The 15,671-nt window shown below is 60.2% G+C and overlaps 1 protein-coding gene across 6 annotated transcripts; it reads right to left on the reverse strand.

Annotated features, from left to right (window-relative positions):
* Positions 1 to 1,720: 1,720 nt before the first annotated feature.
* RELT (RELT TNF receptor) lies at positions 1,721 to 7,870 on the reverse strand. Of its 6 annotated transcripts, none has more exons than XM_069469287.1 (10): positions 7,820 to 7,870; positions 6,310 to 6,384; positions 6,013 to 6,179; positions 5,711 to 5,790; positions 4,718 to 4,975; positions 3,310 to 3,390; positions 2,971 to 3,052; positions 2,585 to 2,842; positions 1,946 to 2,144; positions 1,721 to 1,802 (listed from the first exon to the last, which is right to left on the reverse strand). In XM_069469287.1, exons 1-10 carry the CDS (start codon positions 7,862 to 7,864, stop codon positions 1,755 to 1,757), a joined length of 1,293 nt encoding a protein of 430 aa, XP_069325388.1. In that variant the 5' UTR covers positions 7,865 to 7,870; the 3' UTR covers positions 1,721 to 1,754. The 6 variants fall into 6 exon arrangements, with proteins under 6 accessions (XP_069325388.1, XP_069325385.1, XP_069325384.1 ...); XM_069469284.1 differs by having other exon boundaries at positions 6,310 to 6,336; positions 7,820 to 7,864; XM_069469283.1 differs by having other exon boundaries at positions 1,721 to 1,799; positions 7,820 to 7,864.
* Between the last annotated feature and the right edge of the window lie 7,801 nt (positions 7,871 to 15,671).

Consider the following 15,671-nt stretch of genomic DNA (forward strand, 5'->3'; position numbering starts at 1 on the left):
AGTTTGTCCTGTTTCTTGGTGCATGGCCTTTGCACATGCTGTTCCCTCTCCTGGAACACACTCCCCCCTCCCGCCCTCTCCAGCCCCCTGCCGTCCTCACCACTCTCGCCTCCCAGGCTCCACACGGCGGCCGCTGCCTCCTGAGCTGCACTGTCCGGTGCGGCGGCCGCTGGCCACACGTGGCTAGTGAGCCCTTGAAATACGCTAGTTCACATTGAGATGTGTAAAACACATACCAGCTTTCAAAGCAAAGAAAAATAGCTCATTTGTAATTTTTATATTGATTTTATATTGGAATGAAAATATTTTGGATATACTGGGTTAAAAATATATTATTAAAATTAAGTTCATCTGTTTCTTTTTACTTTTTGAAAAGTAATTAGACAATTTTAAATCACTTATGTGGCTCATACTCTATTTCTGCTGGACAGCCCTCACCCTAGGGCCTTCGGTGGGAACCAGAGGCGGCGAAGGGCCTCCTCAGGGCCCTGCTTCCCTGCCGCTGAGGGGCGGGCTGGCGGGGAGGGACAGGCTGCCCAGCACACACCACGCACAGCAGGGCCTGAGGTCTGTGTTGAACAGACAGACGGCTGGGGAAGGGGCACAGAGAAAGGAAGCTCCTCATGACAGCACTTTCCCACGTTTTATTACTCAACAAACGGATGGGGATGGAAAGGCAAGGATAGGGCCACAGCAAGTTGCAATAAATAAGAGAAATGGGGACAGGCGGCGGCCCGCGCCTACACAGCCCCACATAAATAACCAAGTTGCTGAGCCGGAGCGGAGGGTGGGGCTGGGCCTGACAGTCGCCTGCGCTGCCCAGACACGCTGGCACCACAGGACACGGAAGCCACTGAGGCCAGAGGCTTGCTCCAGCCAACACTCCTCTCCCCGAAGCTCCTGAGATCTTGCGGGTGGCTGGGCAGGCCAGGGCTCTGCGCCACAGCCCTGCTCGGGTCAAGACTGTTTTTTCAGTTTCATTAAAAACAGCGGGGTGGGGCAGGCACATGCATTAAGCCCCGTCTGTAGGCAGAGCCATGGATGGACAGCCCCGAAGGGGCCTTGAAGGCAGAGGCCCTGGGAGCAGCAACAGTGGGGCCATGTAAAGCTACTACCGGGAGTGGTGGCAGAGTCCAGCTCCCCCGTCCCCCACAGCCCAGCCCAGACCCTGCAAGGAGCCGGAGAGGCCCTGGGTACGGAGACGTCATCTCTCACCTCACAGTCAGAAACACCAGGACCCAGCAATGGCCGGGAGCGTGCCCAAGGTCAGAACCCGGAAAACTGCCTCCCAGCGCAGGGCTTCTGTTGCCCTTCCCTTTACAAGACCTGCCAGAAGAGGAGGGGGAGGCACATCTGCTCTAGGGCCTGTACAGGGGCGGGGGGTGGCTAATTACCAAGGGAGGGGGCCAGGCGCGCCAGACACAGGCCCCTGCCTCCCACCAAGCCTAGCCCCCGGCGGTACAGAGAATCCCGTGGGCTCCCAGATCCGGCCAGTACAGGCACGGGGTCGGGGGCATCCTGCAGGCACGGGGGACGGGGACGGGGCTCTCAATCTGCTCCTGCATGCGGCGCTCGCCGACCCGCCTTGCTGCTCACTGGGGCGGACGGTCCCACCTCCAGGCCGTGGCCTTCACTGTTTCTTCTGCTGAGCCATCGCATCTTAGTCCTCACAGTCCCAGCTGGGGCTCTACCTCCTCCAGGAAGCCGCCAGAACCTCCCAGGGCAGGCTGCAGTGCTCTCAGCCCAGGCAGCCCTCAGATGACCAGGTTGCTCTCACTTAGCCGGACCACGTAGCGGTTCTCCTGGGGCACAGGGTCAGGGGTCAGGCTGGCTTCTGGGTTCCAGAGAAGTGGCCCCTGCCCAGGGCCCCCTGCACATCCACCCCTGCCCTATCTTCGGTCAGAGGTGGCCCTGGTGCAAACAGATCCCTCCCCCAAGCCCTCACCTCGGCTTTGTTCTCTGCCGGGGGCTTCAGCCACTTCGCATGGCTTCCGCCACTTCCTAGCAGTGCCCGTTGCTCAGCGGGAAGGCCAGGTCGTGGGGAGTCAGGGAGGTCGCCCTCTGAGGGCCCAGCCTCTGTGATGGTCTTCACCTCAGACACCACTGAGCTTGTCCGCTGCTCGGGAATTCGAGCCACACGGAACCTGTGAGGAGAAGTGGTGCGATCGATCCCATTAGAGAGGGAATCCCAGGTGTAGACAGGGCAGCACCTGCCTAGGGTCACAGAGCAAGTTCATGGATCAAAACCTGAGCCTCCTGACACCTGAGCCCTTCCCAGCTCCCACCCACAGACAAGGGCTTTACTCCACCGCCATTTGCACCCAGCCCCCACCCGCTGCAACTCCAGGTTGCAGGTGGACAGGCCCAGGCGCCATGGGGCCAAGGCCCTGCCCTGGGCACCCAAGGGCTGCACATGAGACACAGCATAGCTGGGAAGTCATGACTTCTCTCTGGCCACCCCCATTGCCCAGAGAGGCCCAATAAGGGCAGGGCCACCACTAAGCAGGGTGCTTAGGGCTCAACCTAGGGCCCTGCCCTGCCCCCCCACAGGCTGTCTCCCTGACCCTGTCTGTGCCCACCTCACCTGCCCACAGACAAGATGGTGATCTCGCCCTGGCGTCCTGCCTTGGCCCCGGCCTTGGGAGCCCTGGCTGGATTGGGCAGGAGGCTAGGAGCAGGAGAGGTGGCAGCTGCAGCCTCAGGGGACAGCAGCACCTCAGGCCACTTCTTCTGGCTACAACGGGAGCAGCAGGGGCCAGAGAGTGAGGCCAGGCCCTGCACGGTGTGGAGGTGGTGGCGATGCGGGCAGATGTGCGGCATGCTGGGGCGCGCCGGTGGCAGCCTGCAGGAGGGCAGGTGGGAGCAGTCAGGAGGGCAGGCCAGGAGGGGCCGGGGGACAGGAGGAGGCACAGACGCAAGTGGTGAGCCCCCAGGAGGCAGGCTGACTATTGCAGGTTCCGGCCCGCTCACCTGGGCACAGGCCTGTGGCTCGTCTGCACCAGCTGCTTGCTGTGGTACTCTTTCAGCAGCTCCTCCAGGGCCGCGGCGTTCTCTGTGGGCAGCTGCAGTCAGAACCTGGCTCTGGCGACACAGGGCAGCCCTCCCGCCCCCTGCCCCAGCAGAGAACCCGCTACCTACCCACTGCCCTTCCCCAGCCTGGGCAGCCAAGGGGCAGCACTGCTGGGCCAGAGCGTGCCAGGTGGGGCTGACCATCCCAGGGCAGGACTCTGACCCCCGCAGCTGCCTCACAGGCTCTTGGAGGAGACCCTCCTCTCCCGGGCATTGGGATGGGTCAGACCTTCTCCTCACCTTTCTTCTCTGTGATCAGGCGCACCAGGACCCCAATGGTGTCCTCGTTGGCATCCTCGGCCCGGTAGGCAGGGTTGATTCCTGGGGAAGAGAAGAGAAGGACCATGATCCTGCAGAAGAGGGGGGACTCCAGGCTCCCAAGCTTATGCCAGGATCAGCCGGCAGAGGGCGCCCCCGGCCTTCCTACGAGTCACAGCAGAGCCCCGTGCGTATGTGCTTGGGTGACAAGTCTCCCAGAGCCCTGCACCTGCAGGATCAGATGAAGCCCATCGTCTCCTTTACTGTTTCCTGCACCCAGAAGCCCCAGGTGCTTAGAGGTTTCAGAACCATCTGAACTGCATAGTCCCTACAGAGTGTGTGCGTGTATGGGGGGGAAGTGCGGGGTCAGCCTTTTCTGGGCCTGCACTGTCCCCTTCTCAGCCTCAGGGAGCTGTGGGTCACCTCCCTCCCAGAACTCCCAACACCTACAGCGAACTCTGCCATTCTAGGCCCACTACCTCCCTGCACACCACCCTGTCTATGTAACTATTTAACTGAGGGCCCCTGGTCAGCTTTGGACCTGAACCTCAAGGGTGTGAGAATGGACCACTGTGATCAATCCTGAGCCCAGAAGCAAACAGAGCTCCCAGGACTTGCCACCCAGGCAGCAGCCAGCACTGAAAGGAAGTCACCAGGCTAGGAAAACAAGTGTGGTCTCAGGCAAAATGGCCCTGAGCCGCCCCCTTCCTTCCTGCCTGCCCAAAGCTCCTGTCCCCTTCCTGCCTCCTCCAGACTTCAGTGTCAGGAGTTGGAAGGGACTCTGGCCAGCTGGGCAGCTTGGGGTACTGGCATGGGAGATGCCATTTTACTCTTGACTTGGCCCAGGGCACATATGTGCATGTGGGAGCCCCTGCCCGTCAGGTGACAGTGGTGGGTGGAGAAGAAGACAGGGGACAGGGCCCTGGGGTCGGGGTGGTAGAACATGCCTCTCCCACTGGTTCCAGGACTTGTAGCTCAAACCACAGCCTGGAACTGAAACCTAATCCCCTCGTGGTGCCCGCCCAGGACAGCTGCCCTGCCAGCCCGTGTGACGTAGAGCGTTCAATTCTCCCTCCAGGCCAGAGGTCAGAGGTCACCTTGAGTATCTCAAAGGCCATCTGACCCCGAACCACATACACAACTGTGGCCCCAAGAGCCCAGAACCCGCAGCTTGGCAGGTCCTCGCCCAGGGTGGGAATCCTGCTGAAGCCACTTGACTGGCTACCCGGCCTCTGCTCCGCCCCCGCTCACCCTTCCTCCCACTTGGTCAGTCTGCAGCTGTCGCCTCCCGACCAGCCCTCGCAGGCCTCTCCCTGTCAGACCCCCACGGCCAGGGAGGTTCCTAGCTCGTGCCCTTCGTCCTCCCCGCCCGGACCCCAGCCAGCCTCACCATTGCTGCCACCGCCGGGGCCGGGCCCGACCTCCTTGTGAGCTGTGCAGTGGTAGCCCTTCCGCTTGAGGAGGTTGCACACCAGGATGCCCAGCAGCCCCATGAGGCAGAAGACAGGCACGATGGCAATGACCGCGTACTGCGTGGCCGTCTCCTCATGGCCGCCCGCCCGCGTGCTGTTCCCCGGCTGCTGCGTCTCACCACCGCCGCTGGGCCCTGCGGCCACCTCCACGCCACGCCGGGCTCGCCGCCCCCATTCTGAGTGTCGTGGAGGGTGGAGGCAAGACAGAGGCGGAGAGAAACGCAGACACAGAGAGGCAGAGGCCCGGGGCCCGAGTTAGCGTGGAGTGGGGAGGAACTGACGATGTGTCCTGGGGACCCCACTCCCGCCATATTGGAGAAGCAAAGGCCAAGTCACCCCCTGCTGTTCCCTTCTGGCCGCCTGATCAGTCAACCCGAACTGGGCCTCCTCAGGCCTCAGGATGGCCAGACCCTCGGCCCCAACCTCTGAGGTCAGAGGGGTGAACAGATGGCACAGGGGGCATATGCCTGGGCACAGGGACACAGGATCCTGCCACCCCCATGGCCTGGAACGTGAACTAGTTGCCCCAGGTGACTGGCTCTGCCGTGAGAGGAGGTGCGCCGCGGGTGCATGGATGTGAGTGTATGTGTACATACGTGTGCTCATGCTCATCCGCATGGGTCTCTTTGAGGGGATAGGGACAGGGGACTGGTCAGGAAGTGAGTCCCCCAGTCCCCAGTTGTGGCTGCCGCCTGCTGGAGGGTCTCTGCCACTCAGGAGCAAGGTGGGCGGACTCAGCCAGTGGAGCGACTGACCGTGTCCTGCCGGACACCCTCGGGCTGCACGCCCTCCCCTGGGCTGGGAGAAGGACCCCGCTGCCCCCACACGGACACTGCGGCAGCTCCTGGGCTCAAGCTTGGCTGCCCCTTCCCACACGCCCCCACCAGTCCTAGTCCCAGTCTGCCACTCACCGTCACAGCCGCGAGTACCAACAGGTGCCCAGGAACATGGCTGACATGGAACTCGGGGGACCCCCCCGGGCCCAAACCACCTGCAGGGAGGGAAGATGTCACTGCGGGCTGGAAGTTTCCCCCAAAAAGTATCCCTAAGAGAGGCTGGGTTCCTTCCTACCAGGTACCCTCATTGGCCCTGCACCATCTCATTGCACAGGTGGGAAGACTGAGGCCTGCTCAGGTTGGGGTGAGGCCAGGACCCCCAGATCCACAGTCCTGGTCACCCAGCCAGGAGCCCCACCCCCAGCCCCATGGCTTACCCAGGCTGGCAGCCTCCACACAGTGTATCTTGAGTCGCCGTGCCCAGCTGGGCCTCCAGCCGCCTTCGAAGGCTGCAGCGGGCATGGGGCTGGCATGGGCTGGAGCCCCATGAGGCTGAGAAGGTGCCTGGTGGGCAGGACCTGCATAATGTGTCCTGCCCTGGGTCCTGTGGGAGGTAAAGGGTGAGAACAAGGCCAGGAGCTAAGCCTGAGGTCCCTGGGGAAGCCAGGCCTGGGACTCTGTCCCTGGCCCTCGGGAGTCCTCCCAGGACAGGGCAGATGGGCGGCAACACTCACCAGGTTGGGCTCCTCCCCAGGTGGGCACTGCCAAGTGGTCGTTGATGTTGGAGTGGCCAGAGACCAAGGCAGCAGCTGGAAGAACAGCAGGCAGGAGCACGTTGAACGAGGCAGAAAGTGCTGGGCGTGTGGTCTCTGGGGTCATCTACCCACTGTCTACTTCCTGAGGCCCTGGTGGCGGGGACCACTGACCACACAGGGCCACTCCACCTAGGCTTCAGCGAAACTCTTCTAACCTCAATCCCTCATGCTGCAAGGCAAACTTGCCCCGTCCCAGACCTGTTGCACTGCCAGTGCCTCTGGAAAGTGCTAGAAAGCCCCAGACAGGGCCAGATCAGGATCGTCAAGACCTAGGGTCTGTGAGTCACAGCCCTTTCAGTAACCAGATGATGACAAGGAAATGCTTCCAACTCCTCTCTCAGATTCCGTCCTGCTGCCTTGGTCCTCCACCCCCACCCCGATCACAGCTGCTCGTGTCATTAACCAGCCTGTTTATCGTCCCTGGAGCCAAGTCTGCAGCTCGTGCTTCCTATTGCGGGCCCTGGGCTGAGTTTCCAGGACCACATCCTCCTCTGTGACCTCCCCACGAGGCGAGGCCACCCCATTCACACCCGTGCACCCAAACAGGGCGTGCCAAGGAGCTATGCTCTCAGTGCGTGTCCTCCAGCCCGTCCACTGGGAGCTCCCTCTGCTTCCCATTCATAGGTAGGAAGTGTCTGCCCTGAATCCCTCCTCCAATGTGTCCCAAGCTTTGCGGGGGCAGCAGGCACAGGGCGGAGCAGCTACCCTGGAGGTGGAATGTTACACAGAGGCTCTGGGGACCTCCTCAGGCCCCAGACCTGCTCCTGACCTGCTACGGCTGGCAGGCTTCCCGCACCAGCAGCAAGCCTTGGAGGGGCCCGAGGCCAAGTCTCGCCCTCCCTGAGCTTCCAGCATCACAGGAGAAAGGTGGTCCCAGAGCGGACTCCAAGACGCTGCACGTCTATAGTCCAGAGTCATCTGAGGCTCTGATTCCGGGACCTGGAATCGGGGGTCCCTAGACCAACACGGATCTTGAACCCCAGCATCTAAGATGCTAAGGTTCTCAGGCTCCAAATTCCAGGCCTCTTCTGCCCAGTTTCCTCTAGGCGCCCTGCCCACCCTCCCTGCTGGGCTCGGTTTTCATGCCTCCTACTGGCAGGCGTCTTAACCTCAACCACGCCTGCCTCGCCTATGAACGCCAGCGAGTCCGTCCTTCTTCTCCATGCCCCCACGGGCCTGGGTGGGCACGGTTTGGTGCCTTGAGTGGGGACAGTCATGGTCTCCACTTCTGGGTCACCATCTCATGCCAGGGGTGGGGTCCGAAGTTGCTTCCTAGGGTCTGACTGCTTCAGGTTCTTCAAGCGCTGAGCAACGAAGCCCACCCCAGCACTGGGCTCCGGAGCAGCGTCTGCACCCCCCGTGCTGGGGGCTGGGGTGCAGGACTGAGGATTTGGCTTTTTGCCTTCCCCAGGGCCCCTCCCCAACTCACCACAAGCAGGCAGGACAGGGGCCAGCACAGTGGGCTCGGCTTCATCCTCAGGCCCCGGGGTGGTCTCCAGCCTACGGCAGATGGAGGGGACACTCAGCCGGGCAGCAGGGACAGGCAGGCAGCTGCTGTCCCCTCAGCACCACTTTCAGGATGACAGGACTTGACAGTGTGAACTAAAATAAAATTTTAAGGCTCACCCCTCACTGGCTGACTGAATGGACCCCCACATGGCCAAAGGGATATCCCAAAACTAAATTGCCTGCCAGGAGGAGGGAGGTCAGACATGCCTCACCATGCCCCCCTCCTTTCTTGGGGCCATCCTTTGTAACCCATTAACAGGCCTAAGGGTAGGCAAGACAAACCTGCAGGTCCTCAATTTATACAACAAATCTGTGTCTGGTGGCTTATCTCTGATAAACAGCTCCTTATGTTAAAACACTCCAAGCCTTTAGACAAAGCTTCCTGTCTTTAACCAATTACAAGCCAAAGAAATCTTTAAACCCACCTATAACCTGTAAGCCCCTCCCACCTTCGAGATGGCCCACCTTTTCGGGCCAAACCAAGGTATGCCTCCCACATACTGATTTATGACTTTACCTGTAACCCCTGTCTCCCTGAAATGTATAAAACCAAACTGTAGGCCGGGCGTGGTGGCTCACGCCTGTAATCCTAGCACTCTGGGAGGCCGAGGTGGGCGGATCGTTTGAGCTCAGGAGTTCGAGACCAGCCTGAGCAAGAGCGAGACCCCATCTCTACTAAAAATAGAAAGAAATTATATGGACAGCTAAAAATATATATAGAAAAAATTAGCTGGGCGTGGTGGTGCATGCCTGTAGTCCCAGCTACTCGGGAGGCTGAGACAGGAGGATCGCTTGAGCTCAGGAGTTTGAGGTTGCTGTGAGCTAGGCTGACGCCACGGCACTCACTCTAGCCTGGGCAACAGAGTGAGACTCTGTCTCAAAAAAAATAAATAAATAAAATAAAAAAAAAAAATAAAAAAACAAACTGTAATCCAGCCACACCAGGCAACTTGCTCAAGGCTTCTTGGGAGTGGCTCCGGGTCATGGTCCTCAAATTTGGCTCAGAGTAAATCTCTTTAAAACTATTTTACAGAGTTTGGTCTTTTTTTTCTGTTGACAACAGGAAGTTAGCAAGGTGCTGCTGGGCAGGCAGAGCATGGGGTGGCCTCACAGGGCAGGGCAGGCTGGAGGGGCAGGCAGAGGGCTCTGCAGGCTGGGAGGCTTCCCAGAGGGGGAAGGGCTTCCTTCCCCTTCCTTAAACAGCCAGGTGTCCCACAGCAAGGGAGCCTGGGAGGAAGGAAGTATGTGTCGCAGCTGGGCGATGACAGGGTCACAACACGCCCCAGCCCCAGCCTCCCCGTCCAGCCACAGCTCTCCAGGTTCCTGCCGCCCACTCCTTGCAGGTCCACAAGCCTCTCGAGCTTCGCCGCACTCCTTTTTTTTTTTTTTTTTTTGAGACAGGCGCTCTGTGGCCCGGGCTAGAGTACCGTGTGGCATCAGCCTAGCTCACAGCAACCTCAAACTCCTGGGCTCAAGCGATGCTCCTGCCTCAGCCTCCCAAGTAGCAGGGACTACAGGCGCTTACCACCATGCCCGGCTAATTTTTTCTATTTTTTGTAGAGACAGGGTCTCGCTCTTGCTCAAGCTGGTCTCGAACTCCTGACCTCAAGTGATCTTCCCGCCTTGGCCTCCCAGAGTGCTAGGATTACAGGCGTGAGCCACCGCACCCAGCCTTCTGCCTCACTCTTGCTGGTTGTGCTCCAAGAAAGGCTCTTTCCCTCATCTTTGAAGCCAAAAGCAAAGACCTCTCTTTCCAGAAGCTTCTCTAGAAGGCTTCTCCAAACTCGGTCTGGCTCCCATAGCTCCTGTGCATCCCTCCACCCCCACCCCATCTAGGTCCCGGTGGGTCCACACAGCCAAGGGCCACACCTCCTCCAGGGGGCGCTGGGACCTGTCTGATTGCAACTCTGCCCTGGGCAGACCTATGGGGTGGGGCGGTCACAGCAGCCAGTGTTCAGCCTTTCGCCATCTCTCCAGCACCTACTGTGTGCCGGGCACTGCCCTCCGCACTAGGGAAATAGGTATGAACAAGACAGACAAGGTCCCTCTCCTCAGGGAGCACCATTCCAGGGCAGACCAACAGCAAACAGATAGAGAACAGTCCCCCTGCCAGTGGTGGGAAGTGCCAAGAGCCAAAATAAAGCAGGGTGTTTTATAAAGCAGGGTGTGTGACATTTCAGAGAAGCCCCCAGGCCCAGGCCATGGCCTGCTCTGAAGAAGCCTCCATCCAGTATATAAGGTGGACATAGCAGGAAGAACTCGAGTTAGACAGCAGAAAGGACTGCAGCAGAGTGAGGAAGTCCACGATGTACTTCCGGGGGCTAGACTTCAGGTGCAAGAGGGTGAAGGAAGCCATGCTCCTCAGGTGTCAGCTCAAGGGCATCTTCAGAGCCCAGCCATGGCCTGGGCCCCCTGCAGGCTGAGGAGCCCCGGGCTGTCTGATGCCAAGCCTAGGTACATTCCAGGTCACTCGGGAGCCCCTCTCCCTACAGGCAGTCTGGGCTTCCCGCCTGGAAAAGGAGCCCAGGAAACCGATCTGCCCACCTGCCCTCATGGCCTGGCCAGGCACAGACCCGGGAGGGGCCGGGGTTTCAGTTACACCCAGGAGAGGGAGAGGGGGAGGGGCAGCGGTCACATCATCCTCGGGACTCTCCAGGTCACTGGCAGCCACTCTGTGCCCCAGGCAGCTCAGGGGAAAACCAGGGACAGGAGAAGGCTGGGCCACAGAGTAAAGTGAAGGCCACACCTGGCAGCTAACACCCAACAGATGGTACCGCTGGCCCACCTGTCCCTCCTCAAATTTGGCCCAGGTCTTCCTTCCAATTTCTGCCCCAAGGTGTCCCTTCCCCCTGCCCAGGCTGAGCTCCCACCTCAAGCTGTCTCTGCACAGCTCTCCCTTGTCCTTCAGAGAGCTAACCCACAGACCTGACCAAGAGCTCCAAGTCCCCAGGCTGTCCCCACAGCCTAGCCCCCAGCTCCCCGCCATGTCCGCAGGCGGGCCTGGAGGGCTGGGGCAGGGGTGAAAAGTAAGAGACAAAACAACCACAGAAGAGACAGCCCCAGAACCACCACCACCCCAGGTGGCACCTGCTGGGTGACCTGAGCCCAGGGAGGCTGTGCAGCAGTTCATCTGCAGACATGGAGCTGTATGATCTAGAGACTTCCAGGAGGAAAGTGAGTGTCCAAAGGCCCAGACTCAAAGCCAGCAAGGGCCCACTCAGGCACACTCAGACACCCGCCACCTAGGGCCCTCGCACCTTCTAATTACACACCTTCTAATTACCCCAAACCGGCACTTACCCTAGTCTGGCTCCTTGGCCCCACACTCAGCTCAGACTCAGCCTCAGGTAGACCTGCCCAGTCAGGCAGAAAAGCCTCGTGTGCACATGAGTACATGCGTGTACACACCTGCTGCTCAGGCCCCGCCCCCCCTTCCCCACTGTGCCTCCATCGTCTAAGACAGAGCCCTGGAACCAAAACCAAAAAGCAAGTTCAAATGGAAGCCCCTCGGCTGGGAGGGTGATCTGTGAAGGCTCCACCCCCACGTCCCCTTCATCCTGAAGGCTGGACGGTCAGTGACCTCCCAAAGGCCAGCGCCCCCTCAGGGCTTCCTGGACGGCAGTGGTCAGAGATGGGGAGACTGAGGCCCCAGGGCCTCCCCTCCAACTCCAGGTCCCCACTGAGGGCAGCCACGCCCCAGAGGGTTTTACCAGAGAAGGAAGTTAGTAGAGTCTACTCCTCCCCCAAATTTACTAGCCTGGGGCCCTGTCTCCACTGCCACCAACTCCCTGTGGGCCCTGGGCACCTCACTTCACCTTGCTGGGTCTCAGTTTCCTCATCTGCAAGATGGGGATGTTTATTTTATCTCCCATGGCACAGCTGTCATGAAGTTTAAATGAGGTAATGAGCCTAAAGTAGGTCATGGGATTTCCTCCTCAACACCCCTTTCTTTTCCTCTGCACCTCTGGCAGAGGTTTGGGTTTCAGTGTTTGTCTGCTTACTTGTTTACTCCCCGCTGCCCCTCCAGACAGCAGTGAGGGCAGGACGTCTGTTTTATTCACCACAAGACTCGGCACCCAGCCCCCTGTCTGGAGCAGGAGGCCTCCTCTCAACAGGCTCACGAGGTTGGGAAGGGCTTCCTCAGACTCAGCCCTCCCAAAAAATGCCCAAACAATTAGAATGAGAAATTCCCTGGATAAAAGCCAACTAGCAAAGGGCACGACCAGGGCCCCAAGCTGAGGTGGAAGCCAGAGGTGGTGGAGCCCCAGGAGGTGCACCCTTGGAGGCCCCAGAGAAAGAGGAAGCTGTGTCGTGGGCCCAAGCCACAGGCAGCTTCCCCTTTCCCAGAAATGAAGCCCAGCGGGGTCACCCAGCCCCCTGCCACGCCCCTGCCCTCCCCGGCCAGGCCCTCCCCTCCGTACACTCCCCAAGATCTCCCAGGGCCTGCACCCCCTCCCTGGCCTCCAGGTCAGCCCTGCCCTACAGTCTGGGTGTCTCGATACTGAGATCTGGCCCTGGGCCAGCTCCCACCACCCTCAGGACGGCGTCCCGACGCACCCCTGCCAACCCCCAGACACATACGCCAGCCACTCGGAGCTTCTTTCCGTCCCTCAGACACACTGTACCTGCTGCTTCCTCTGCCCAGAAGCACCTCCCATCATTTGGCCAACACCTACTCTTCCTTCAGAGCTCAGCTCAAAATCACTTCCTCCTAGAAGCCCCCCACCCGCCACCTCCGCCTCCACATTAACAGCCCTGCGCATGAAGACCCTACATACCCAGCCCCTTCCCCACCAAGAGCTGCCCTCCGCTCCCAGTGCCAAGTGCCATGGGGGAGGGGGCAGAGAAGGCACCGTGGGGAGAGGGCCCAGCTATGCCAGCGTAGGGAGGGCCCGAGAGCGGGCTGATGGTGAAGGAGCCCAGAGGCTGGGGTCAGGCAGGGGTGGGTTTGAGCCTGGATCTGAGCCCCCAGGCTGACCTGGGGTACAAACCATGGAGTACCATCGTGCTGTTCCTCACTGGCTCTGTGGCTGTGGACCCCCTGCAGAGGGAGGTGGTGAGGGTGAAATGAGAACTCACATCAAGTACTCAGCACAGGCCTGGCACGGAGTAAGCCCGCCAGTAAGCATTCACCACACTTCACCGTGCCTCAGTTTCCCTACTGTAAACTGTGGAGGGGGAAGGGCACACACCTGACAGGTAGGTGTGCGGTATGCATGAGATTCTCTTTTATATTTGCGTTCAGTGCTCGGCACACAGCCTGCTCCACGGAGGGGCTGGATTAGCCATGGCGAGGAACTGTAGGTGGGAGGGTGGAGGAGATGAGGAGTCTGCGGGGTTGGTGGGCCGTGCCCAGGTCACATCAAGCCTCAGCCGAAAGCCAAGAAGCTTGTACTTCCCCAGGGCCCGTAGGAGCCACAAAGGGTTAAGCAGGGGAGGGAGAGGCATGGAACAGTCTGCGTCTCAGCGGGCTGGCTGCCGGGCTGCCTGCCAAGGGAGGCTGCACTGGGGGAGCTGGAGGTGGAGGCAGGTGCCCACCTGGAGCAGGGCGGGTGGGGAGGCAGGTGCTCTGCTTCCCAGCTAGTGGCTCCAGGGCCCGTGGACCTCCTCCTGGCCTCTAGAGGTTGGGGTTGCCTGGAAACACAGCTGGACATGGCTTTCCAGGAAGACAAAGGCTGCCCATCCATAGAGAAATCCAGGTTAGCAAGGAACCCAGTGGTTCCCTGGCAACTGGGGCTGAAGTAGGGCACTGCCGGCTTCCCCTCCCCCACCTGTACAGGGAAGGGACCGACCCCAACCCAGTGTGGGCCAGGCCCTCGTCCTGGGTTGCCTCCACTCCTCACAGGAGACGTGAGCATTCCCATCTCACACCTGGGTAAACTGAGGTCAGGGGAGGTCACTTGTGGGGGTCACACAGCCAGTAAGTGGTGAAGCAGGAATGGAGCCCAGGACTATTCATCTCTGCTTCCCTTCACCCTGCAGCCTAACCCAGGGCTTGGCACACAGTGACATCCTCAGGGTATCTGCCCAGCTGACGGTGGCGCTAGGGAGCCAGCACACACAGTAGGTGGTTCAACTGAGGGTCTGTTACAGAGGACCCAGGCAGGCCCCAGGGGGAGGTGCTGGCCCCACCTGCAGTCCCTGGGGGCTCTGGGATTTACCTGCATTCATAGCCCTTTGCATATCATCCTGGTCTGTGCCAGCTCTGGCAGGAAAGGGTGCTGGGAACTGAAAGACGCAGAAAGACTGGGGAAGTCTGGGAATTCCCAGAGGGACAAAGAAAAGGTCCCGGGGTGGAGCCCCAGCTCCCCAAGTGCTGCTGCTGCTGGGGCTCGGGGCCCAGAGATGGGCAGAGGCTGACGGGGGCCACTCAGTGAGAAGGGTACCCCCACTCGTGCCCCTCCCCCCAGCCTTGGGCAGCCAAGATCTTCCAGGCCACCCGCCTGGGGTGAGTACTCCTCAGTGCCAGACCCCTAATCCTGCACCACCGAACAGCCAGGTAGCAGCTGCTCCCTGGGCCATCCTCAGCCCCCAGGGCTGGGCACGGTTCTGCCCCTCAGACCTTCTGGCTGCCACCAGGCCTGGGCTTCAGTGGATCAGGTGGATGTGGTGGGCAGGTGGGGCTGAGGGGGCTAATTGGCCCCTTGAGGCTAAGAAAAGGGCTGAGGTGGCCAAACCTGGCCCACCCGGCTCCTCCCCGTCTGGACACGGTACAGATGCAATCTCCTCCCCGATTCCCAGGCAAGTCTGGGGCTAGAGGAAGAGGTGTCTGGGACCAGACGGTCATCTCTGAGGCGGAGCTGGGGCTACCCAACACCCTCCCCACTAAGCACCTACTGCATGCCCCATTCCCTCTCCAAGCTGGGTTTCACTGAACCTCTCAAAGACAGGGTTCCATGCTTCACAGTTGAGGAAACTGAGGCTCAGAGAAGCTAAGTGGTAACCTATAACCACTTGGTCTCAGAGGAGACAATTACAATCAGGACTTGGCCCAGGTGTCCCCTCTTGCAGGAAACCTCCCCAGCCTTCCTGTCAGGGGGTCCCCTCCCCTCTCTGGGCCCCCTCAGCCATCAGTGTTTAGTCTCCCGCAACCCCTGCCCCTGCAGGAATTGGGGGAGGCTCCCTGGGGTGGGAGGGAGGGGAGTGCACGCGCCGGGCACACAGTGAGGCTGTGCAGGGCAAGCGTAGGTCCCTCCTCTGGAAGCCCGCCTTCCTTCTCTCTCCACCTTCCTTCTCCCTCCATGCAAACCTGCCTCTAATTGGCTGCAGAGGTCCCCTCCATCCCCGTCTGTGCCAACTAGCCAGGGCACTCGCTCGCTCCCAGCCACATGGGCAGTTTATTTATAGAGCTCTCATCTTTCTCAGGGTGGCCTAGGAAAGAACTCTGGCCTTCAAGGCTGACAGACCTGAGTTTGGATCCCAGTGACACTAGGGTCTTGCAAGTGTCTTCCCCTCTTTGGGCCTCGGTTTCCCTTTCTATGCCTGGAGGGACTGATGATGGCCCTCCGGTGTATGAAGCTGAGGATATGACAGCCTCAGGGGCCCTAATCCCAGGGCTGGGCACATAGTAGGGACACAGCATTGGCGCCTATCCTCTCTGACACCCCAGCAGCTGGGTGGTGCTGCCACCCAGTAGCACCAAGCCTAGGCCCAGGCACACAGGGGCTCAGCACACAATGGGTGCTAGCTCTGCCCAGAAACCACATCCCTGCACCCCCCAATCCAGAGTGGACAGCCTCTGCTGGGTGATCTCAGGCAAAACCCCTCCCTCT

The sequence above is a fragment of the Eulemur rufifrons genome, chromosome 6, assembly GCF_041146395.1.
Source record: "Eulemur rufifrons isolate Redbay chromosome 6, OSU_ERuf_1, whole genome shotgun sequence".
Lineage (NCBI taxonomy): Eukaryota > Metazoa > Chordata > Mammalia > Primates > Lemuridae > Eulemur > Eulemur rufifrons.